Source organism: Canis aureus, chromosome 1 (assembly GCF_053574225.1).
Source record: "Canis aureus isolate CA01 chromosome 1, VMU_Caureus_v.1.0, whole genome shotgun sequence".
Lineage (NCBI taxonomy): Eukaryota > Metazoa > Chordata > Mammalia > Carnivora > Canidae > Canis > Canis aureus.
Genome location: NC_135611.1, coordinates 119,937,139 through 119,962,789, shown reverse-complemented (window position 1 = coordinate 119,962,789; position 25,651 = coordinate 119,937,139). Strand labels below are relative to the sequence as shown.

The following is a 25,651-nucleotide window of genomic DNA, read 5'->3' as shown; positions in this document are numbered from 1 at the left end:
TGTTGCTTTCTAGACTTGGCTGGAAGCAGCCAGTGTCAGAGCTGGGGTGGCACCGTACCCTAGTGAGCCCACCCCTCCCAGGAAAGCACGTGTTCCCCTAGCTGGTAAAACTGAACCCGGCCTACAGTTCTGAGGCTTTACAGGCAGAGTTTTTTTAAAGAAAAGAAAAAAGATAAATTCTGAAACTTCAAAGGATCGGTGATGCCTTAAAAATTTGTTTAAGCATTTTTCTCCAACTTGATATTTTGAAGATTTTCAAATATAAAAACAAGTTACAAAAACCATATTGAGAAGAACCGTATGTTCTATATCCTAATTATTAACAATTTGTTGGTTTACATATTTCTTTATAAATATATAGAGAATTATTTGCTTTTTTGCTGAACCACTTGAGAATTAATTGAGAACACTAGGTCCTTACACATGTATTTCCTGAGAAAAAAGACCTAACATCATCATTCTGTAATTATCCCACTTGAGAAATTTAACATTGATCCGATACCATGACACATAGTTTATGTTCAAATTTCTCCAGTTGTCCCAATAATGTATTCTAGAGTTTGTTTTCTCTGCTCCAGGATCCAGTAAAAAATTGCACGTTGTGTTTAGTTGTCATGGCCTCTTGGTCTCCTTTAATTTAGGTCAGTTCCCTGGCTTTTTTGTGTCACTGAAATTTATGAAGGACAAGGGAAGTCGCCTAGCAAAATATCACTCACTTCGGATTTGTCTGTTTCTTCATGTTTATGTTTAGGTCAGGCATTTTTAGTAAAAATACTGCATGGGTGATATCCCATCAGAGGACAAGCAGCCCTTTAAAAAATCATTCCTTGTGATTAAAAATAATTTAAAATGTAGCTTTTTATTAGGAATTATTCTGGACATACAAAGAAGTATAAAAGATACAATCACAAACACCTGGACATCTGCCACTTAGCCTTGTCCAATCTTTTGACATTTTGCCATGTTTGCTTCACATCTTTTTTTCTTTTTAAGATTGTATTTATTTTAGAGAGAGCAGGTGCACTGGTGAGTGGGGAGAGGGGCAGAGGTAGAGCATCTCAAGCAGACTCCCCACTCTGAGAGCAGAGCCTGTGGTGGGACTCGATCTCACCACCCTGACATCATGACCTGAGCCGAAACCAAGAGTCTGATGCTTAACTGACTGAGTCCCCCCTCCAGGGACCCTTCTTTTTTTTAAACTCATAAACTAGTTTTTAAATTGAGGTTTGATTTACATATGGTAAAATTTATTCTTTTTCATGTAGAATTCTGTGACATTTTGAAAGATGCGTACAGTCCTGTAACCACCACCACAGTCCAAGCAGAGAGCAGTTCCATCACCCCTCCGTGACCTCTTGTTCCTTCATGGCCCTTTCTTTGCCCCACTCTACGTCCTGTGCAACCATTGGTCTTTACCCTATTAGTTTTGCCTTTTCCAGGATGTTGTAAAAAAGGAAACGTGCAGGTGGAATCATGGAGTAGGAGGTAGCCTTGGGAGACGCCTGGGTGGCTCAATGGTTGAGCATCTGCCTTTGGCTTGGGGTGTGATCCTGGAGTCCTGGGATCGAGTCCCACATCGGGCTCCCTGCAGGGAGCCTGCTTCCTCCTCTACCTATGTTTCTATCTCTCTGTTTCTCTCGTGAATAAATAAATTAAAAAAAAAAAAAAGAGAGAGGTAGCCTTGGAATCTGGCTACTCTGAGCATTTACGTTTAAGACCTGCCTGAACAGTTGCATGAATCATAATGTCCTCCTTTTTACCCCTGGGTACTTGTCCACTGTGTGAATGTGCAGCAATTTGTAAAGTCACCAGCCACAGGCCTTGTGAGTTGAGTTTATGTTTGAGATTATAAATAAAGCTCCTACAACTTGTTCATACAGGTTTTTGTGTGAACATAAGGTCAGCCTCAAGGATAAACAGTAGCTTCTGTGTTAGCTGTCTAATAAGTTCATGAGAAAATTGTGTACAGGAACTGTACCATTATGCGTTCCCATCCACGGTGTGGGAGAGCTCCAGCTGCAGGGCGCCTGGCTGGCTCAGTCCCTGCATTCTTGATCTTGAGGTTGTGAGTTTGAGCCCCATGCTGGGTGTAGAAATTACTTAAAATCTTACCAAAAAAATGGGGTAACTGGGTGACGGGTAACTGGGTGACGGGCACTGAGGAGGGCACTTGGTGGGGTGTAGAGTATAACTGGGTGTTATACTCTACTTTGGCAAATTGAACTTCAATAAAAAAAAAAATGAAAAAAAATCTTAAAAAAAAAAAAAGCTCTAGTGGCTCTGCATTCTCACCAGCACATGAGATGGTCAGTTTTATAGATTTCAGCCATTCTGGTGATGTTTAGTTTACTGTATGGTGGTCTCTCGCTGTGGTTTGAATGGCATTTTCTTTCTTTTTTTAAAAAAAATATTTTATTTACTTATTAATGAGACACACAGAGAGAGAGAGAGGCAGAGACACAGGCAGAGGGAGAAGCAGGCCCACACAGGGAGCCTGATGTGGGACTCGATCCCAGGACTCCAGGATCACACCCTGGGCTGAAGGCGGCGCTAAACTGCTGAGCCATCCAGGCCACCCTGAATGTGCATTTTCTAATGGGAAATGATATGTTGATCATTTTTCTAGGTGTTTGTGTGGGACCCAGGAAATTTAACAAAAATCCCCTACCCCTGGGCAAGCAGAGCAGGACTGATTCCATTTTGTGCTACCCCGGCCACCTCCCCTATGACCCCCACATGACCTGCTTATTGCTTAAGGCGCTGCCCCACCCTAGGCGAGCCTCTGGGCACACCCTAATCGGAAATCGGCTCATAACAATGTAACCCTGCTTTGTGCCCCCCAAAACTGCGGGCCGATTCTGACCAAAGTAATAGGCCAGCTCAAGTGGATCCTATAGGGTAAGGTGTAATTCAGTCGGCCACCTGCGTGTGGACCGACATGACTGTGCAGCTTTCTGCGTATCCATGGGCCACTGGCCCCGATAAAGCTGCTACGCCTCTTAGTCTCGGGGTCCAAGTCCCTGCTCCGCTGTGTCGGGTGCCCTTGGACCCAAGCCCGAGCTTGTAAATAAACCCTCGTGTATTTGCATCAGTGTTGGCTCCTCGGTGGTTTCTCGGATTCGCAATCTTGGGCACAACACTTGTTTGCCATTCTTCCATCTTTTCAGGTCAAGTGTCCATTTGCATCTGTCTGGTTCTCTAACTGGGTCATTTTCTTGTTGAGTATTTAGAGTTTATGTACTGTGGGTGAAGCTCTTTGTTGGATGTGATCGCAAATATTTTCTTCCAGTTTGTGACTTTTCTTTCTCTTGACAATGTGCTTTCCGTTGAGCAGAAGTTTTGAATTCGGAGTAAGTCCAATTTATCAATTTTTGCTTCTACAAATTATACTTTTGGTGTTATAGCTAAAGTCTTAACCCACAGTCTCAAAGATTTCCCCCATATATTCTTATAGAAATTTTATGGTTTTGTGTTTTACATTTAGATATAGGATCCATCTGAGTTATTTTTTTTTTTAAGATTTTATTTATTTGAGAGACAGAGCATGAGCAGAGGGGAGCGGCACAAGGAGAAGGAGAAGCAGACTCCTGGCTGAGCAGGGAGCCTGACACGGGGCTCCATCCCAGTACCCAGGATCATGACCTGAACCAAAGGCAGACACTTAATTGACTGAGCCACCCTGGAGCCCCCATTTGAGTTAATTTTTGTAGCTGGTGCGAAGAATGGATCAAAGCTCATTTTTGTGCATATGGATAACTAATTGTTCCAGTACCATTTGTTAAAAAAACTACCCTTTCTCCACCGAATTGCTTTTGTGCCTTTATTGAGAATCAGTTGACGATGTATGTGTGGGTCTGTTTCTGTGCTGTTGGATTATGTGTCTGTGCTTTCTCCAGTATCACACTGTTCAGTCTTCCAACTGTGTTGTTCTTTTTCAGAATTATTTGAGCCATTCTAGTTCCTTGCCTTTCCAAAGAGAATTTCACAGTGAGTTCATTGATTTCTTAATTCCTGCTGGAATTGAGTTGCATTTGTAGATCATTGTGGGGAAAATTAACATCTCAACAATCCATGAACACAGTATATTGGCATAAAGGTCTTCCTTGATCTATTTGATCAGTTTGTGTACCTGTGAACACACACAAATCTTGCATATGTTTTGTTGGATTCAGTCCTGAGTAAGCCTGTTTTTTTAGTGCTGTTGAAAATGGTACTATTTTTTAAATTTAAATTTCCAATTTTCTTTTCTTTTCTTTTCTTTTCTTTTCTTTTCTTTTACTTATTTATGATAGTCACAGAGAGAGAGAGAGAGAGAGAGAGAGGCAGAGACACAGGCAGAGGGAGAAGCAGGCTCCATGCACCGGGAGCCCGACGTGGGATTCGATCCCGGGTCTCCAGGATCGCGCCCTGGGCCAGAGGCAGGCGCCAAACCGCTGCGCCACCCAGGGATCCCTAAATTTCCAATTTTCATTGCTAAATATAGATGTGCAGTTGAATATATGACTTTGTACCCGGGAACCTTGTTAGAGCTGCTTACTAGTTCTAATATATTTTTTATAGATTCCTTAGGGTTTTCCATTGAGATAACTGTGGATAGAGACACTTTTCTTTCTTCATTTCTAGTCTTGCTGACCTTTTCCTTATCTTGTGATACCCACTAGGGCCTCCAGTACGATGTTGAATAGGAGTAGTGAGCACGCCACTAGTAAAATTTTGTTTTGTATGTTTTACTTTTGTAGTTCTGGAATTTTCAAAAGTTTTTTTTTTTTAAATTCTCCTCTTAAGTAATGAACTCACTCACTATAACTGTCTTATTCTTAAATTGTTCCAGTGTATTTCTAACAGTTGCTCTGAAGTCCTTGCCTGTTCATGTCAACTTCTGGGCAGCCTGGGGTTCCCTTGTACTGGCTGCTTTGGTCGTTGGCCACATATCCCATTTTCATTTCTTTATGTGTCTAGTAACTGCCACTCTGGATGTTGCAGGTATGGTCAAGAGTGTTGACTTATACTTAAGTCACTCGCTCTGACCACCCTCCAGGAGGCCCGGTTCATACTCTTCAAGCCCCCCTTGGCTTTTGCCCTTGGGGGTAGAGCACATTTTCTTTGCCCAGCAGCGTGGTCTTGAATTCTCAGGCTTGGCACGTCGGGTTTCTGCGGAGAGCCCTCGATGCTGGCTGAGCCTCCTTAACTTGGCAGGACTCCTGCTGCACACTCTTTCCCTGTGATGGTGCCAGAGACCAACAAAGGCAGACACCAGTGAAAGGCTTAGCTGCAGGCAGTAGGGGCGGGACCTGGGGCAGGACAGAGGTGGCTGAGCATTTTGGGGGGAGACCGAGGAAGAGGAAAGGAGGGGCTCTACTAGCCAAGGAAGGAGGCCTGTGCCCCTGCCTCCCTGGTGGTTACAGGTCCCAGCCAAGGCTGGCAGGTCCTTGAGACTTACTCCTGGGTACTGGGAGATGCACACCTGACTCAAAGGGACGGGGAGGATTGGCACCTGTAAGCCCTTGTGAGGAGGTGCTCACAGGAAGGGAGGCTGAGGGTCGGTCAGGAGCTGGCCAGGACGGGCAGCTCCCGGCAGCTGTGAGCCTCCCCACGCAGGCATCTTAGAGGGGCCAGGGTACAGAGGGGTGGGGACGGGACGTGCTGGGAGAGAGGTGGCACTTCTCATGGGCAGCACTAACACTCTGTAGTGTTTCTGTCCACCTCCTGGTGATTACTTTGCCCCAGGCTGCTGGGGCCTCCCCTGTGCCATGCAGGCTTGCCAGGGACTTGGCTCTCCCCATTGCGGCTCTTTCAGAACTTCTCCCCTAAACTTAAAGCTGCTTTTGTAGCCCCCAGACTCCCTTCTCTGGTTCCTCAAGTCACACACACTGTGGCTTTCTGGTGGAGTTACAGCCCTTCCTCCTCTACCGGGAGGAGTATCCTCCTGGCAAAGCGTCCAGTCCCTGCGGTTCTCTTTAGTGCCTTCATAGTTGTTTTGTATTTTTTCCTCTGTTTATCATAGTTACTTGCAGGTGGGTGAGTCCATGCAGAGGAAAAGGACTCTGTGACCTGGAATCAGCATGGCCCACTATTCCTTTTTTTCCAGCTATTTATTATTAAAAAAATACTCCAATATTTAGAAAAATAGAATACTAAAGTGAACACCTGTATTCCTGCCACCAGGTACCTAGGATCCCAAGTCTTGGGATGTCATTGCTTTTAGGCCCTTTCAATAGGCAGACTTAGGAAATAAATACACTTGAAAAGTCACGAATTCCTATTGATGCTTTCAAGTCAAATTTAACTTTTTATTTTACATCTGTATCTTCTAACAATGAAAATCTTGGTTTCTAATGACACTGATCTACGAGGTGCATTCAAAGAAGTCTTTCATCCTCGTCCCTTCTATTCCTGGCTTCCTGTTGGCAATGACTTGTGTTTGTTTTGGTTTATCTGCCGTCATTTTTTTTAATATGAGCAGAATATATGTGTATTCATATTTCCTTCTCTTTCTTACAAAAGACATAGCATATTGCAAAAATGGAACCTTGCTTTTGTATTTTGTTATGAATATTTAATTAATTTGCAAAAGAGCACAAACGGGCAGTGGGAGGCAGAGGGAGAGAAGCAGGTTCCCTGATGAGCAGGACTCGATCCCAGGACCCCAGGATCATGACCTGAGCTGAAGGCAGATGCTTAACCCCCTGAGCCACCTAGGCACCCTGTTACGGATATTTAAAAAATACAAAAGATGGAGGGCATTGAGGTCTGCTTTTTAAGTCACAGCACATAATTAAAATTTACTGACATGTTGTTGGTTATGTATTTTTTTTTTATTTTTTTACAAGTTTTAGAATTTTATCTTTGCATCTTTTACCTTTTATCCAGCTTAATTGAAATGTAATTGGCATAAAACTTACGAGTTTAAGGTGTACAGTGTGATGATTTGGTCTATATCAGAGGTATTTTATCTTTTACCTTTGGTCTATTTAGGACAGAGGTACTCATCTAGAATTTGTTAAATCACTTAAGTTAGTAACAGTTATCCATGCCTCTAAGGTTTATTATTTTATGGTTCTGCTTTTAAACCATGCATTGTTTTGTCTTTTAAAAATTTTACAGATTGAAGATCCAGGATGCTTCTGGGTTATTATAAAAGGATGTAGTCCCTTTTTAGATCATGAAGTCGATTATCAAAAACTGAATAGTGCCATGAATGACTTCTATAATAGCATGTGCCAAGATATAGAAATAAAACCATTAATGTTGGAAGAAGGGCAGGTATGTATCTGAATGTACTTTAAGCACTGTGTCTTTCACCACTACTTAAAATGCACACTCTTTTGGCAATAAAAGCTTGTATAGTATTTTAATTATCTATAATCATTGCCTTGTGCGAGGTTCAGGCTGGTTTTGGGAAGCAGAGGTTATACAAGATTCATGTGGGGCAGCAGGAGATGGAGTGTCCTCCAAGTTCAAGCATCCGGGCTGGGAACCAGAGGGTTATTCTAGAGCTATCACAGGTGTGGGGGCCTCAGCCAAGAGGGCTTGAGGGTTTTCAGGCTAGGGCCAGTACCTCCCTTGTGCTGCCTGAGACTTTGGCCAACTCATGCTTGTTTATTTTCCTTCTCGCATCATCACCCTTTCTTACTTTCTTGCAACCTTTGCTCCCGGGCCCATTGTCTGATTCTCTCTGCCCATAGTCACTTTTCAGAAGAGTTTGAGTTTTTCTACTGGAAAGAGGTTTATAATTTTTAAGTTATGAGAAAAATGAGAAATTACTTGAATCCGGTCCCCCTTTTAAGAAAATCATCATTAATAACATTTCTTATTCTTTTCCATACCATTAACTTGTTGGCCAAAGTCATGAGCAGCAAAAAGGAGGCTTCGCTGGTGCAGTATGGTTCATACTGGAAAGGTAGAAGCATTGCTTGAGTGTTTCCCTTACTGACATAGAGGTTCGTGCCCAGCTGTCTACACGGTTGTCCAGGGGTCTGTGTTGTTTTTCTCTCTTCCTCTTCATTTTTTAATAAATATTTTGTTTATTCATGAGAGAGAGAGAGAGGCAGAGACACAGGCAGAGGGAGAAGCAGGCTCCCTGTGGGGAGCTTGATGCAAGACTCGATCCCAGGACCCCAGGATCACGCCCTGAGGCAAAGGCAGATGCTCAACCGCTGAGCCACCCAGGCGTCCCTCTTCCTCTTCATTTTTAAAGTAATGCTTGAACTCATGGCTTTTAATATATCCATGCACTATAATCGTTGTTCTTGATACTTAAATGACCCCACGTTGGGTTGGTGGAAGCCCCATAAGCCCCCAGTTCAAGGCTGGCTGGCTGCGTGAACTATTTATTACCTGTTTGCACCATTCCTACAGTTTGCTTTGACTTAAGCATTAAACAGAGACACCCTCCCTCCTTTGGCACGATTTCTCTCGAGTGCTGGACTTTGCGATTCTGTGCGGCCCCCAGGAGCCCACCTGTTGCGAAACGGCAGCTGCACGTGTCCAGCTTCGGTCCTGGAGCGCAGCCGGCTCACCTCCTCCTGCCGGACGCAGCTCTCTCCCCGGGGGCCCCTCACGAGCCTGCGGGCAGCGTCTGGCTTGCCTGCCGGGGTCGCAGTCGAGTCCTCTGTGGCCTGGCCGTCCACCGGGACATCAGGACCCAGGCGGCTGTCCCTCCTGCAGGGCAGTGTCCCTGGAGCGGGGCCGCGGGCGGGTGCTCATTTCTTGAGTCGCGGAGCGGCAGTTGCTGGAGACTGGGTGCAGGGCCTGGGACGCAGCAGGCAGCCACGTCGTCCCCGAGCTGGGGCTCAGCTGCGACAGCAAACAGCAGACCCACCGGCTGCAGTAACAGCCCTGCTGTGGGACTCGGGGGTCCGAGCCTGGGGCACGGGTTCGCAGGGGTCTGGCAACCTGCTTGGCGATTGTTTCTTTTTTTCTTTTCTTTTTAAGATTTTATTTATTTATTCATCAGAGACACACAGAGAGAGGCAGAGACACAGGCAGAGGGAGAAGCAGGCTCTATGCAGGGAGCCCGACGCGGGACTCGATCCCGGGTCTCCAGGATCAGGGCCTGAGCCGAAGGCAGAGGCTCAACGGCCCAGCCACCCAGGCGTCCCATTGTTTCTAAGCTGTGTTTTCTGCTTGAAGAGGGCAAAGCAACACGTTTTCCTTCTTTTACTTTCAAAAACTTGTCCTTAGTTAAGGAGTCAGACCGACCATAGTGGGGGAGCCACCGGTGGGCCTCGGGGGCCCCGTGCCCCATTCGCCGCCCAGCAGTGGGCAGCATGGGCAGCCCGGACTCCTGCCACGCCTTCCTCTTCCCGGAGGCACAGTGTGGGCTGAGATGGTTTGGGGGTGCCTCTTGGTGCTCCCTGCACCCCGAGGTCTTACCGCTGAGGGTTCTTCGTTGTAGGTCTGCGTGGTGTATTGTCAGGAGCTGAAGTGCTGGTGCAGGGCCGTTATCAAGTCGATCGTGTCTTCGGCAGACCATTACCTGGCGGAGTGTTTCCTCGTGGATTTTGCCAAGTACATCCCGGTGAAATCTAAAAAGTACGTACGGGCTGCTTTTGCCGTAGGCCCTTTACGGAGACGACAGTCAGTATTAAAGGAGAGTGTCCGTTTACACAGTGAGAGGATAGAGGTCGTGGAACTGGAATGTTTTTAGTTTTCCATGGGGAAGGCTTGCAGATTGCGGCTCTCCGTGCAGCTGGTGTGGGAGCAGGTGCTCACAGGGAGGACTCGGCCCTCCAGCTGGGCCCTCCCTCCACCTTCCTACCTGGAAGGGCCAGGTGCTCACCCCACCGGGGCTCCCCTCTCAGTGCATTCCTGGGATGCAGTGGGTCTTGCCGGAGGCTCAGCTGCGGGGAAGACGCCACTGGAGGCGGAAAGTCGTCTCATCCCCCCAGGAGGGGTGTGTGTGGGTGCAGCCTCGGGTAGCGGGGAGTGGAGCACCCTTGGGGCACTCCTGAGGGCATGACCCGCAGCTCCAGAAGGTGGGGGACGGTTCAGGAGGAGCCCTCCTCGGCTCCAGGACCACCCTTTAACAGTTGATCACAAAACACTGGCCACGAGTCAGCCTTTGTGTTTGTGGTCAATTTTTTCCTACTTTCCCATCCTAGCGTAAGAGGTTATCAATTTAATAGTTAACGTGAGGCCCCTCCTTCCAAAAGAGCGATACCAGACAGACCTGAGTTGCATTAAGAGTAAAGAATTTCATGGCAGAAAGGCTTCTCAGACGTCGGGAATTTGCAGATATTTAAGAAAAAAAAGGTAGAGGCCTATTCTAGCTTGTGATTCTGCGCTTTTATAACCGTAATTGTTAAAAAAGTAAAGGTTGTGTTTGTTTGGAAAGATTTTTAGTATTTGGAGTTTGAGGCAAGAGAAGCCCGTGATTAACTAGTGTGCAGGGAGGCCTCGAGGGGCAGGTAGGACGGCCACCGTTTTCTGAACGGGGAGACGAGGCCGTGAGGCTGCCCGTACGGGGCATCCAGGACTGCTTCTGTCAAAACGATGTGTCCAAGTGGTCCGCGGGCTGAAGAAAGGAAATAAAGGTGCCGAGCAACGTATCTATCAAATCTCAGCCCCTCTTTTGTGCAGAATTGGTGAATACTAATTATAAAAACATATGCTCAAAAAACACAGCCAACAGCCGCTCATTTACAAAAACTGATTCAGGTTGTGTATTAAGATCGAAAGTTTATATTCCCCAAATGAATGAGAACATACAATGTTTGTCCTTCTCCGATTGACTCATTTCACTCAGCATCATACCCTCCAGTTCCATCCACGTTGAAGCAAATGGTGGGTATTTGTCATTCCTAATGGCTGAGGAATATTCCATTGTATACATAGACCACATCTTCTCTATCCATCATCTGTCGATGGACACCGAGGCTCCTTCCAGTTTGGCTACTGTGGCCATTGCTGCTAGAAACATCGGGGTGCAGGTGTCCCGGCGTTTCACTGCATCTGTATCTTTGGGGTAAATCCCCAGCAGTGCAATTGCTGGGTCGTAGGGCAGGTCTATTTTTTAACTCTTTGAGGAACCTCCACACAGTTTTCCAGGGTGGCTGCACCAGTTCCCATTCCCACCAACAGTGCAGGAAGGTTCCCTTTTCTCCGCATCCTCTCCAACATTCGTGGTTTCCTGCCTTGTGAATTTTCCCCATTCTCACTGGTGTGAGGTGGGATCTCATTGTGGTTTTGATTCGTATTTCCCTGATGGCCAGTGATGTGGAGCATCTTCTCATGTGTGTGTTGGCCACGTCTATGTCTTCCTCTGTGAGATTTCTCTTCATGTCTTTTGCCCATTTCAGGATTGGATTGTTTCTTTGCTGTTGAGTTTAATAAGTTCTTTACAGATCTTGGAAACTAGTCCTTTATCTGACACGTCATTTGCAAAGATCTTCTCCCATTCTGTGGGTTGTCTTTGAGTTTTGTTGACTGTATCCTTTGCTGTGCAAAAGCTTCTTATCTTGATAAAGTCCCAATAGTTCATTTTTGCTTTTGTTTCTTTTGCCTTCATGGATGTATCTTGCAAGAAGTTACTGTGGCCAAGTTCAAAAAGGGTGTTGCCTGTGTTCTCCTCTAGGATTTTGATGGAATCTTGTCTCACATTTAGATCTTTCATCCATTTTGAGTTTATCTTTGTGTCTGGTGCAAGAGAGTGGTCTAGTTTCATTCTTCTGCATGTGGATGTCCCTTGTTCCCAGCACCATTTGTTGAAGAGACTTTCTTCCAGTGGATAGTCTTTCCTGCTTTATCGCATATTAGTTGACCATAAAGTTCAGGATCCACTTCTGGATTCTCTATTCTGTTCCACTGATCTATGTGTCTGTTTTTATGCCAGGACCACACTGTCTTGATGACCACAGCTTTGTAGTACAACCTGAAATCTGGCATTGTGATGCCCCCAGATATGGTTTTCTTTTTTAAAATTCCCCTGGCTATTCGGGGTCTTTTCTGATTCCACACAAATCTTAAAATAATTTGTTCTAACTCTCTGAAGAAAGTCCATGGTATTTTGATAGGGATTGCATTAAACGTGTAAATTGCCCTGGGTAACATTGACATTATGTGTTCTCATTCATTTGGGAAATATAAATAATAGTGAAAGGGAATATAAGGGGAGGGAGAAGAAATGGGTGGGAAATATCAGAAAGGGAGACAGAACATAAAGACTCCTAACTCTGGGAAACGAACTAGGGGTGGTGGAAGGGGAGGAGGGCCGGGGGTGGGGGTGAATGGGCGACGGGCACTGAGGGGGGCACTTGATGGGATGAGCACTGGGTGTTATTCTGTATGTTGACAAATTGAACACCAATAAAAAATAAATTTATTATTAAAAAAAAAAAGATCGAAAGTTTAAAATCTGAAGTAGAAGTGACTTGACAGGATTGCTCATTATTTCCTAGTGTTTCTTCGTCTGAGGAGCCTTGTTAGACATGACTTTCCTAATACTCCCTGCCCCCACAGCATGGAGCTTTAGCACCAAGGAGGCACTGGTTACTATGTTCTGTTCTATTAAGAAGAGTAAGATTTTATTCCCTCCCTGCTCCGAGGATCAGCTCCCCACACACGCATGCACCTGGGCAAACGTCTCCAGCACCTGCTGCTACTGGCAGCTATACGAGGAACAGAAAGAATTGGTTTGGGCCTGTTTTAGGTGGATCACATGCGTGTACTTGAAAGAGATGTGTTCTGCGTGAGTTTTCTTTAATATAATAGAACTGTTTCTGTTTTGCTGTTAAGCATCCGGGTTGCAGTAGAAACTTTCATGCAGCTTCCCTACCGAGCGAAAAAATTCAGGCTGTACTGCACGAAGCCTGTTACGTTACACATTGACTTCTGTGAAGATAGCGCCGAGATTGTGTAAGTGCCCCTGGTAACACGTGCTGAATCAGAGGAAACATCTGAAATTGAGTGTGTGCTGTTTATGTGGAACCTGCTCCCCTTGAGAAGCGCTAGGCCGTTCCAGAGGCCCCTTGTTCTTCAGGAGACCTCTGGGCAGGTGTGTGTCTATGGCACCTGGCCACGTGGAGCTCCCCGGGCAGCCCCCCCCCCCAAGGCTGCACTTGAGGGGGTTTGGAGCAGGCTGCAACTTCTTTTAATTTACAAAGAGTAATAAAATAACTGTAAGGTGAAACCCTGGGACTAGGATCATGGAGCATTAAAAAAACCCAAAAACAATCCATTGCCTTTTTCCCCAGCCCTTACCCCATCCCGTCCCCGACCCCCTCCCACCAGGCCTCTTGGGACCTGTTCAGGCTCTGAGCTTACAGACCTTGTTCAGTGCTTTATTTGTGTTAATTTGTGTGGAGCCTTTCATGAAAATTAGAACCTACTGCCTTATTTGCACGTTTAACCCAAGAATGTGCGGAAGCTCTTTGCTAGTACGTGTGCTGCTTTCTCCTCTTGGACTTCCTGGGGTGAACATAACTGGCCACTGGCTGTGTTTAACCATTCCTCTCTTGAGAGCCAGCTGGACTATCTCCAGGCCACCCTGTGCTGCACATCCCCGCAAGAATATGGATAAATCCAAATAAAGCATATGGGGGTGCACATACCAGCCCACACCTCCCCCCCATCGTTGCCCTGTTTTCCTAGTCTGGGCCACACTGCCAGGGATTGTGCAGGACTAACCAGGGGCCCTGCACTGGGCAGCACGGTGGCAGGGGTAGGGCTGCGATCTCCACTGTCGTGACCTGAGTGCTACCTGAGGCCCTGGGGCAGCTCTACCTTTCCACTGCTACCCCCACCAGGGACCATGGCATTATGGGAAGAAAAACCAGGGCACAGCACAGTACCCACTTAGCTTGTATGCCCTGGTGATGTTGCATCTTGTTCCCTGGACTTGGAAGCCACCTTTCCAGTGGATGCTCTCACGGGATGTGTGAAGACCCTCCATTCCCACTCCCCGCACCCGCAGCACCTGTAGTTCCCGTGAGATTGCAAGTGCATCCCCCCAGGGCTGGCCTCAGAAGCTGTACTAGTAGGTGCTGAACCCCTTTGTCCCTGCTGACGCCAGTGTGCCCCGCCAGGCTCCCTGCGCCAGCCCAGGCCACCTCTGTCCTCAGAGACTCGAGGCCAGCGGGTCCCCTGCGAGCAGCACCCCTGCCTCCCACCTGTCCCCCAGCGCAGCCGTCTCCCTTCCTGCCAGGGCTGACTCTGGTGCCCGTCTGCCCCCGTCCAGCTCCCCCTCTGTGTGACCACCTTCGCCAGCCTTGGGCACACCCTCAGTGTTTGCAGCGCATCTAGGATGTCTGTCTCAATGCGTGAATTACGGTTTTTATAGATTTTGTCACATGGTCCTCCAGAAGGACTAGCAGCGTATCCTCATGTCACCAGGGTACAGAGAAGGTTGCTTTTCCCACGCAACGCTGACTATCATCAGGCTTTTTAAAGTTTTGCTTGTTTGTTGTATGAAAATGGTATCATTTTCCTTTGTATTTTTCTAACTTGTGAAGTTGAGTGTCTCTTCTGTGGTTATTCACGTGTGTAAGAGATAGACACAGACTGAAGGACTGGTTTACCTGTTAATGGCCTAGATTGATTTTTCTCTTGGCCCATTTTCTTATTAGGAATCTACTACAGGTTTTTTTTTTTTTTAACTTACTAGGTAATTTTTGGTATGTGTAGTAAGGTTTTAAAATTACTGTCTTAATTTTTTTTTTTTTTTACTTCTTTTAGGAACACTGTGATTTTCTTGGAGTAATGTGCTCAATATCTTTTTTAGTAGAAATAGAGTAATACCTTCGCCTCAGCGTGGGGTTGGGTGCTTTGTTACTTCTTTTGATCCTTAAGCAGGATGATGAGGGCATCTTTGGAAAATCAAACCAGCCGAGAAACATCAACGTATCACTCTACCCTTACTTAGTTGTTTTTGTTCCATGCCTCAAAATACTGGTTCCTCCTCATCTTCCGCTGTCTATGGCTCTTAGGATTTCCTTTCCACAGCACAGGGAAGGGCAAGATCATCAGAGGAAAGTGGGAGACAGAGGAGAGGTGTGGGAACACCATGAGAGCCTGGCTGGTGGCTTTCCCCCGGCCACTCTAGCGCGGTGGTCCAACTGGCACACACAGAGCCCTCGCTCTGTGCCAGCCTGTGTGGCGGGACACCGCATGCGCAGCATCCCTGCCCCGGGAGCTCGTGTTCTGGCTGCGGACACAGGTGGGTCCCTGGTCCCTGGGGGGCAGGCGTGGCCCGTTCTCAGAGAGTGTGTGCACTGGGTTACAGGCGGCAGTGCGGAGAGGAGCCCGTGGCAGCGTGCAGCTGAGGTCCTCACCGCCAGAGCAGAGCCAGGCATCACACATTCAACACGTAATCTCAGAAACATCCAGCATGTGGCTTAACAAAGTGACGTTGGTGTCTTAGCCTCAGAGTGTTATTTGGTAAGCTTGCATCTGTTTACTGTTCCAGACCAGCCAAGAAGTGGGACAGTGCAGCTGTGCAGTACTTCCAGAACATCCTAAAAGGTAGGGCAGGTGCAATCACCACCGCGACCTGCTTTGAACTGGCGCCCCAGCTGGTGTGCTTCCCATTGACAAGGGGGTTCGAGATGGCCACGTGCAGCTGTGTGCCCCTCCTCACAGGGGCACATCTGTTACCTGGGACTCCTCCTGCCCCATGTCACAGCAACTCTGCACCCCTGAAAGTTTGGGGGTGGAGGTGGACATAAGCAATTGAGAGTTGAAATTAGAAGGGGCTGTTTGAGTGAGGGACCCTTCGTCTACATGGAAGCTGCGCACTGCAAGATAGATGTCCGTGCATTTCCCTGAACCGGCTGTTGATGGAAAGCTAGACTTTTTTCCTGGGTACTGATCGTGTAATGATCCCCATTGCCGATTTAAAGTGTGTGGTCTGTCTCAGAGCAGCTGTACAGTGTGTTCTCTCTGTAAAGTACAGCCTCCTGGGCCAAACCCCTGGCAGGCAGGTGCCAAGTCGCTGTGTTCCAAGAAGTGAGTATGAAATGCCTGGGGTGCTGGCCCTTTTCCACTGCCCCCTGTCTGGGCAGAGGAACAGCCAGATGCTGGACCCAGTGGAAATGGGAGGCCGGGAGGGTCTCTGGCTTTGGAGTCGGGGCCCTTGCGAGCCCACTGGGAGACACAGGTGTGGAAGAGCCAGAGCGCCGGGGATTGCATCCTGCCCGCGGCTTCCCTGCAGCCTCCTCTGGGCCGGGTCCCTCACCTGTAAGTGACAGGAACAGGTGTGCCATGAAACATGTTTGCGAAGGACTTAGCGTGGTGCCTGAGGGTCCCCGGGCCTGGGGCTGCGGTTTGGGTTCTTGGGTCTGAGTGGCTGAGGGCTCTGACTTGAAGGGTGTGCGCAGGGTGGAACGGACTCAGGTATCAGACTGGCAAGGAGACTTGGGAAGAGGGCCAAGAACCACCAACTCCTCGCCACGAGAGCCTTCGCCTCCACTCGCTCACCCAGCAGGGGGAAACCATTAGATACAGTGATGCTGGGCGATCCTAAGTGGTTGGTGAAGATTAACAGGTGGAATAGGATTGTTCCAATATCAGCTGATGTATTTATTGTTTTTCATTTATGCTATTTAGCAACCACCCAGGTGGAAGCCAAATTATGTGCTGTGGAACAAGACACTTTTGAGGTCTACCTTTATGCAACCATAGAAAATGAAAAAGTGAGTGAAAGAATCGTGTTTTAAAAATGTTTTATCCTTACTTAAATTTTCTGTGTTAACAAGACAGAGTAAACACCAAGGAAAAAAGAGTGTCATTCACACAGCATGGAAAAAATTTTTTTCTTTTGGAGAAAGGGCAGGGGAGGGGCAGAGGGGGAGAGAGAGAATCTCAGGCAGGCTTCACGTGGAGTGCAGAACCCAGCAGTGCAGAACTTCTCACAACCCTGAGATCGTGACCTGAGCCAAGAGGAGAGTCAGACGCTCAGCCCACTGAGCCACCCCGGCGCCCCAGCGCGGAAGTGCTCTTAATCTTTTAAGGTCTGGCGTAGATCAGAAGTCAGCCAGAACTGTGTTTTCTTTTTTTGATTGTTCTTCAAAATCAGCTCAGTGTTTTATTTAGGCAACATTTTATTTAGTTAACAGACAAATTATTCTTACAGTGATGAATATAAAATGTCATTTTCTTGTAACAGGAGGTAATTTTTATAAAGAGACGTTATTTGATGTGGTTTGAGTTCACTGCTTTTTTTTCTCCCCGTGATTGTCTCACTGTGTGTAGTACATGCTCATCGTAGAGAGCGGAGGTAACACGAGTAGGAAGGGAGTGGGCGTCCCAGGTGAACTCCCTGCCCCCGGTGTCAGCTGTTACCATTAGGGAGGCTGCCCCTTATGGAGGGTGGCTCAAGGTGCAAAAGGTGTGCACCGAGTGTGGATGTGGATGGAGGTGCAGATGCACGGCTACTCAGGCCCACGGAAGGCATCTTCCCCACGGATTTATGTTAAAACTTACTTTTGAAATAGTTTCACACTTATCGGAGAAGTGCAGAAATAGGACAGAGGCTTTTATGTGTGCTTGACCTGGGTTCTCCTTACGTTAACCATGCAGACTAACGCACAGCAATTAAAACCGGAAAATTAATGCTGATAAAGTGCTATTTTAATAAATCCACAGACCTAATTTGAATTTTTTCCGTGTTCCCACTGATTTCCTTTTTGTGCTCGAGGACCCAATCCAGGATCCCACACTGTCTCCTTAGTATCCTCGAGCCTCTCCTCATCTTTTAAGACCTTGACGCTTATTTTGTAGTTATATGACGGTTATCGTGTTGTTGCTCAGGTTGGATTTGTGTGATGGGATTAGATTGAGGTTGTACATTTTCAATGTCTCCAGGCATCCTGGGGGGGGTGGTTTCTGGTGTTGAAATAGCTCATCACTGGTCAGGCTGACCTTCAATCACCTGGTTACGGTGATGTTTGCTGGTGATGGTGGTGTCCGCGGGTGTGTCCTATAGAGTTACTGCTTTTTCCTTTTCAAATTAAGTATCTTATGGAGAGATGGTCTGAGTCTGCAAATTACCCTCAGTGATTCTTGCCTGCAAAGCTTCTTTCTTTTTTATTTTTTTGAGCAAAGAAGCAGTAACTTATTTTTTCATTTTTTAAAAATTTAAATTTGATTAACATTTGTGTATTAAGAGTTTCAGAGGTAGAACTCAGTGATTCATCGCTCACATACAACATCACGTGCCCTCCTTAATGCCCATCACCCAGTTACCCCATCTCCCCAACTCCCTTCCCCTCCAGCAACCCTCAGTTTATTTCCTATGATTAAGGGTCTCTTACGAGTTGTCTCCCTCTCTGATTTCATCTTACTTTATTTTTCCTTCCCTTCCCCTATGTTCATCTGTTTTGTTTCTTAAATTCCACATGAGTGAGATTATTTGATAATTGTCTTTCTCTGGTTGACTTACTTCACTTAGCATAATACCCTCCAGTTCCATCCACGTCATTGCAAATGGCAAGATTTCATTCTTTGATGGTTGACTAATATTCTGTTGTGTGCAGAAGATAGACATCTTCTTTATTTTTTGATGGGCATCTGGGCTCTTTCCACAGTTTGGCTATTATGGACATTGCTGCTATCAACATTGGGGTGCAGGTGCCCCTTCTGATCACTACATTTGTATCCTTGGGGTAGTTACCTAGTAGTGCAATTACTGGGTCATAGGGTAGCTCTGTTTTCAACTTTTTGATGAACCTCATTGTTTTCCAGAGTGGCTGCACCAGCTTGCATTACCACCAGCAGTGTACGGGGGTTCTCCTTTCTCCACGTCCTCTCCAACATTGTCATTTCCTAACCCTGCAAAGCTTATCTGTAAGGCATTCTACCTTTTTAAAAAAAATATTTTATTTATTTATTCATGAGAGACACACATAGAGAGAATGAGAGAGAGATAGAGAAGCAGAGGGAGAAGCAGGCTCCATGCAGGGAGCCCTATGTGGGATTTGATCCTGGGACTCCAGGATCATGTCCTGGGCCGAAGGCAGGTGCTAAACCACTGAGCCACCCAGAGATCCCCCCCCTTTTTTTTTTTAAGATTTATTTATTTTGAGAGGAGAGAGAGAGAGAGAGCAAGTGTGTGCATTGGAGGCAGAGGGAGAGGGAGAGACGATCTTAAGCAGACTTTCCGCTGAGCCAGGAGCCTGATGCAGGGTTCAACATCACGACCTGAGAGCATGACCTGAACTGAAACCGAGTCAGACACTCAACAGACTACACCACCCAGGAGCCCCAGGCCTTCTACATTTTAATTGGAATTCTATAAAAAAGAACTGGCCCTTCTTCCTCATTTATGAATTGATTCAGTAGTATCTTAGTGTGGACTCTCGGCTGTTTATTTTACTCTAGGTTGATATAATCCATTACCATCATTATTTTCTTGCTCAAATTGTCTCAGATTTGGCCATTAGCAGCTGCTTCAAAGTGGCTTACATGTCCTTTCAGTGTGCCCCATCATTGTTGAAAACTTCCTACTTTTGGTACCACGAGATGCTCTAGGCTAATTTTGTCATTTTCCAGCTCAGCCACTTCTCAAAGAAGAGTGGTTATTCAGATAGCAGGACCAGGGCACAAGAAGTGCTCCTTGCTACTGGGGTGTCTGTGATTGTAGGCCCGCTCTGCAGTTAGGAAGCACGTGTGTGTGCACCAGTCTACACGCACGCAGATTGATGCCTGGGTCCATCCGTATGTGTCTTCAGAGCTCTGGTACTGGGGCGCCTGAGTTCAGGGCTCGGGGTCGTGAGATCGAGCCGCACGTTGGGCTCCGTGCTGGGCTTGTAGCCTGCCTAAGATTCTCTCTCTCCTCCCTTTCTGTCCCTCCCCCACTCACACGTGTGCACGCTCATTCTCTCTCTCTCAAAAAAAAAAAAAAAAAAGCGCTCCGGCACCTCTCACTCCAGTCCAGCCTGACAGCATTCCTGTGGCCTCCCCCTTCTTTATCTTGACACCTGTTTCTAACAGCGAGAAACCTGCCCTTGGGAGCTACAGTTACACCTAATTTGATTAATTCTAATATTCACATAAAGTAATCCTGGAATTGCTCACCCATGTTCCTGTGAAAAAGACGTTTGTCTAAAAACAAACAGCCTGCAGCAGCCCAAACACTGTATTCGGGAGTTACTTCCAACAGTTTTCTTGCTTCATCTTGATGATGCTACTGGTTTGCAAATAAGGCTCCTTTGTTATTCCTTGTGGTGCATTTTGGGTTCCCCGCGTCCTTGTCAGTTTCCCCTGTGGCTTTTCATTGCTTATTTTCCAGTTTGGTAAGAATAACACAACGTTGGCTTTTGGACTAGTCTAGTGAAACATCGTTAAACTTCTCTACTGACCTGTTTCTCTTCTTGCTATTCCAAGTAGGTCTCTTTCCCTTTGTGGCCGTGTGCAGACGAGGACTTGTTCTTACTTCACAGGGAGTGACTGCAGAGGGTCCGCTTTTTAGCAGAGAGGACTTACAGCAGATGCGTGAGGTCAAAAATTTGCCAGAAAAAGAAAAACGGGGCCCACCATCCTCTTCCAGCTCCCCGAAGAAGCACAAGGATACCCGAGGGTGGTCTGTTTTTGGCCTGGCTTCTTTCCCGCAAGAAAATTATTTCAGGATATATCCACATTGTTTCTTTTACTGTCAAATGCTCTTCCATTGTCCAGTATATTTTAGTGTATTTATCTGTTCACTTCTTTTGGAAGTTAGGGCTGTTAGAGAAAAAACTGCTCTGAATATTCATGTTCGGTGCTTCCTGTGAACTGTGCATTCATTTCTCTTGGGTAGATACCTAGGAGTCAAATTTCTAGATGGTGCTGTAGGTATCAAGAGACTGCCAAACTGTTTTCCAAAGTGGTTAACTATTTTTCAGTCCCATCAGCAGTGGGTGAGAGTTCCAGTCCCTTCTGTCCTCTTCAGTGCTTGTATGGCCGCCTTCATAGTGTAGTGGTTTCTCATTGTGATTTAACTTTGCTTTTCCGCAATGACCTATGACGATGAGGAGCTCTTCACATGCTGTTTGCAATCCGTGTACCTTCTTTGATGAAGTGTGTATTCATATCTTTTGCCCACTTTTTGGATAACTTTTTAACTTAAAGTATAGTTGATAACACAATGTTTCAGGTGTACAACAGGGTGATTTGGCAAGTGTAGACCTTACGCTAGGCTCACCACAAGTCAGCTTCCACCTGTCACCACACGACACCATTACAGTCCCATTGACTGTTCCCTATGAACCCTTTATTCCCATGACTTATTCCTCCCCTACCTGGAAGCCTGTACCTCTGACTTCACTCTTTTGCCCACCCCCCTGCCGTTCCGTCAGTTCTCTGTACTGATGGATCTGTTTCTGCTATTTGTTTAAACATTATTCATTTGTTTTTTCACTGCACGTATAGGTAAAATCATGTGGTATTTGTCTTTCTCTGTCTTATTTCACTAAACATAATACCCTTTAGGTCCATTCATGTTACAAATAACCAAAATCTCGTCTCTTTATGGCAGAGTAATATTCAATTGTATTTTGCCCATTTTTAATTGAGTTGTTTTGTCATCTTTTAATTGAGTTTTCAGAGTTGCTTTATGTATTCTGGATATATGTCCATCCAGATACAAGATTTTAAAAATATTTCTTCCTATCTGTGGATTGTCTTTTATCTCTTAACCAATGTCTTCTGAAGAGCAGAAATTTTAAATTTTGATATAGTCTGATTTATCAGCTTTTCCTTTTATGATTTATCCTTTGTAAACCCCCCTCAGATTCTTGACTAGCAGTCATGTTAGCTCCCCAGTGCTTTCAAGAAGATATTTCATATTTTGCACAGAGTCTTAGTCTTTCTGATAAGGAGGGTTGACCAGAAGTAACTACTCCACCATTACTAGAGCAGAAGTCAAGAGATGGGTTTCTATCAAATTATGTTCTATAAAATAATTTTTTCTCAAGATTGAATTTTGGGGTTAACTTTGGGATATTTTCTGAACAAGTCACTTGACTCCATTTGTCTTATTCATGAAATGTTGAAAATTGTGCAGGTCTGTGTTAACGATGATCTGGTTGCGAAGAACTTTGCTCGTTATGTATCACCCAAGGAGAATAAAAATGTTGATTCTGTAGAGAAACCAAGACTGAATATAAAGTCAACATCCTTTTCCAGTAAACTCAATCCTGCACTTACTCTTTGGCCAATGTTTTTGCAAGGAAAAGATTCTCAAGGAGTGGAAAGTGAGTGGATTCTCACCGATACAGGTTTCTTTTAAACTGTCTTATTTATATGAATCTTACTGTACTGACATAAGTTTGTACAAACTTTTCCCCATATGGAGGCAGAGTCTTGGACTCTGAATTTAATATTTTACCCTTAATCCTAGTGGATCAGTGACAGGTTTTGAAGTTCTAAGCTGCTACAGTTTGCTTTTATGAGACTAGGAAAAAAACTATTCTCAATTTTTTTTTTAAGATTTTATTCATTTATTCATGAGAGACACAGAGAGAGACGCAGAGCTCAGAGCACAGGCAGAGGGAGAAGCAGGCTTCATGCAGGGAGCCCAGGACTCCGAGATCATGCCCTGAGCTGAAGGCAGGTGCTCAACCGCTGAGCCACCCCAGGGATCCCTGTTCTCAATTTCTTATTAACATGGAGTTATCTTTTCAGAAGTCCATACATAAGTTTATAATTTAAAGATGTTACCAAAACAAGGTCAAATACTTACCATTTTAGACACTATTAAAAAGAATTATTTATTAATAGGGAAATAGACTGTCATGGACAGTGGAAACAATTTTAAATGTTTCTCTCTGAATTCAGTTTTCCTTAATTCATTCATACTGCTTTCCTGCCTGGAGTTAGGTCTCCCCCGACCTTCCAGCAAGAGCAGGAGCTGAAGTGGTGTGCCAGTGCATTTTGCATTTGTTGTTGGAGCTTTATTGCATGTTTTAATCCTGAATTGTGTTCTTTCTGTCAGATTCACATGGCTTAACTTTTCTGGCTCAGTCTCTCCAGCATCCGTGGCCCAAGGGTGGTGTTGGTGACCTTGGCCCAAGTGCTGTGATCCTGGGTAAGTTCACTCACTTGCCTTATTTTGTAGCATCAAAGGATGCTCTCAACTGTCTAAAGATAATAAGGGTTGTTTAGAAGGGCTGTGGTAATTCTCTTTCTCTCTTTCTCAGTCTCGTGGAACCAACAATTTATGGGGCAGATGCTGACAGAATTTGCATTGCAGTCCTTAGAGGATTTTTTAAAAAGATGTGTTTGTGTAGTAGAGTGTGTGTACATGTGCAAGCATGGGGGCGAGGGGTACGGAGGGAGAGAATCCCAAGCCGACCCCCGCTGAGCACGGAGCCCCATGGTTTCTGTAGCCCCGGATTGCTGGACCCTAAGCATTTCCCGCTCTCCCTTAGTGGGGTCAGTGTCGGGATGCACCTGTGTGTCTTGATGGTGAAGTAAAGGAAAGCTGATGTGAGATATAACTGGTTGTGGTGTGTCACAGATCCATTAGGTGTTACTTGGAATCCAGGCAAAGATCTTTTCCTTGTACACATGGAGAGAAGTTATTTTCAATTGTATTTTAATTTTTGGCACTTCTCCTTGAAGTTGTCTTGCGGTTTTCTAAATCAGAGTATCATGCTTTGTTATTACTTGGTGAAACAATCAACTAGCAGAGAAGAACTGAAAAGTGATGAAAAGCAACTTTCTCTTCCCCGCCTCTTCTCACCCCAGGCTGTTCCCCGGAGGTAAACCTTGATCGTTCCCCTTACCTATTTGTTTTGGCGGATGTTTCCAGATTTTGAAGCCCTTAATGATTAATTTTCGATCCCGAGGCTTATCAGTCCTGTTGTGCCCAAAATTGCGAATCCGAGAAACCACCGAGGAGCCGATACCGATGCAAACACACGAGGGTTTATTTACAAGCTCGAGCTTGGGTCCAAGTACACCCGACACAGCGGAGCAGGGACTTGGACCCCGAGACTAAGAGGCGTAGCAGCTTTATCGGGGCCAGTGGCCCATGGGATACGCAGAAAGCTGCACAGTCATGCCGGTCCACACGCAGGGGGCCGATTGAATTACACCTTACCCTATAGGATTCACTTGAGCTGGCCTATTACTTTGGTCAGAATCAGCGCCCAGTTTTGGGGGGCACAAAGCAGGGTTACATTGTTATGAGCCGATTTCCGATTAGGGTGTGCCCAGCGGCTCGCCTAGGGTGGGGCGGCGCCTTAAGCAATAAGCAGGTCATGTGGGGGTCATAGGGGAGGTGGCCGGGGTAGCACAAAATGGAATCAGTCCTGCTCTGCTTGTCCAGGGGTAGGGGATTGTTGTTAAATTTCCTGGGTCCCACAAGTCCTAGACGCTGTCTTGACTCCTCGGACAGCCTGCTCACACAGCCCAGGAGCCCTGGGGCGTCAGGACCACCGTCAGGGCTCAGCAGGGAAGGAAACAAGTGTCTGCTTTCATGGGGCCTGCATCCACTTTCTTAGGGAGATTTTTATTTTAGGATCATCACAGATGTAATTACGGAAGAGTCGGAGAACTTTACGCAGAACTTTTTCTGAAGCCTGTGAGGATAAATTGCTGCCTGGATCTCTCCCCATTACTGGAGTGTGTTTTACCCAGAAACAAGGTTATTCTCAAAAATATTCACAATTGAGCCAGACAACTCAGAAGACCAGCACGGACGCATGGCGATCGCCGAAGCCTCAGGTGCCAGGCAGGTTGGGCCACTTGTCCCCGCGACTCCTTATGGCACAGGGACGTGGCTCAGCATCACCTTGACCCTTGTGAAGACTCTAGACTGGCTGTTGAGCAGAATATCCCTCAGCTGTCGCAGACATTTTGTCATGACAAGATTCAGCTTATGCGCCTGTGGCGGGGATCCCTCCAGGGAGGCGCTGCGCCCCCCCATTCCACCTTGCCAGCGGACGCAGAGCTTTGGTTTGTCTCATTGCTGGTGAAGGTCCTTTTGATGGCTTCATGAAGGTGTCACCTGGCAGGCTTCTCCACGGAAAGTTCTTCACCTTGTAAATATTTTATAGGCTGCTACCACGGAACTTAAATATCTGATTCCTTTTCATTTGCTCATTAGTCCACATTAGTATGGGTTCCTCTCTGAGACCCTGAAATAAACCATTTCTCCAAGTTGCCCTGGCTCCTTTTTTTTTTTTTTTTTTTTTTTTAAGATTTTTAATTTATTTATGTCAGACAGAGGCCGAGACACAGGCAGAGGGAGAAGCAGGCTCCATGCAGGGAGCCTGAGGTGGGACTGGATCCCAGGACTCCAGGATCACACCCTGAGCTGAAGGGGACGCTAAACTGCTGGGCCACCTGGGCTGCCCTACCCTGGCTCCTTTTAAAGGAGCATTTCAAAGCCGAGATGTGGGAGTGAGGTGTGCCCCTTTCTGTGGTGGTGGTGTTGCTCCCACGCCCTTCAGTGGACAGAGCTGGGGGCTCTCCATGTATGTGCACCTGTACACACACACGTTTACGTCTGTGTCTGTTTGCATCGGTGTATGACCCATGTACTGAAAACCAGGAGTTCACACCAGTACTTCCAGTTGGCGGGATTGATCCCGCTGCTGCTGGGTTTCTTCTGGCTTTCTGCCTTCCCAAATTCTCATGCCCCTCTGTGAGTGTGAGATTCCTGTCTGCCTTTATCCCTACTGCAGTTACTTATGGGGTCAGTCTTCCAGAGAAGCAACCACTCTGGTTTATA

At 46.3% G+C, this 25,651-nt stretch overlaps 1 protein-coding gene across 6 annotated transcripts in view; it reads left to right on the top strand.

Annotated features, from left to right (window-relative positions):
- TDRD12 (tudor domain containing 12) overlaps window positions 1-25,651 on the top strand; it is a 70,740-nt gene that overhangs the window by 3,069 nt on the left and 42,020 nt on the right. For 5 of the 6 annotated variants that reach the window (XM_077856163.1, XM_077856157.1, XM_077856173.1 and 2 more), the window contains exons 2-8: window positions 7,105-7,263; window positions 9,398-9,534; window positions 12,736-12,855; window positions 15,404-15,459; window positions 16,543-16,628; window positions 21,977-22,166; window positions 22,907-22,999. In XM_077856163.1, the coding sequence (XP_077712289.1) occupies window positions 7,195-7,263; window positions 9,398-9,534; window positions 12,736-12,855; window positions 15,404-15,459; window positions 16,543-16,628; window positions 21,977-22,166; window positions 22,907-22,999 (751 nt within the window). In that variant the 5' untranslated portion in view covers window positions 7,105-7,194. The other variant, XM_077856164.1, reaches the window with a different exon arrangement.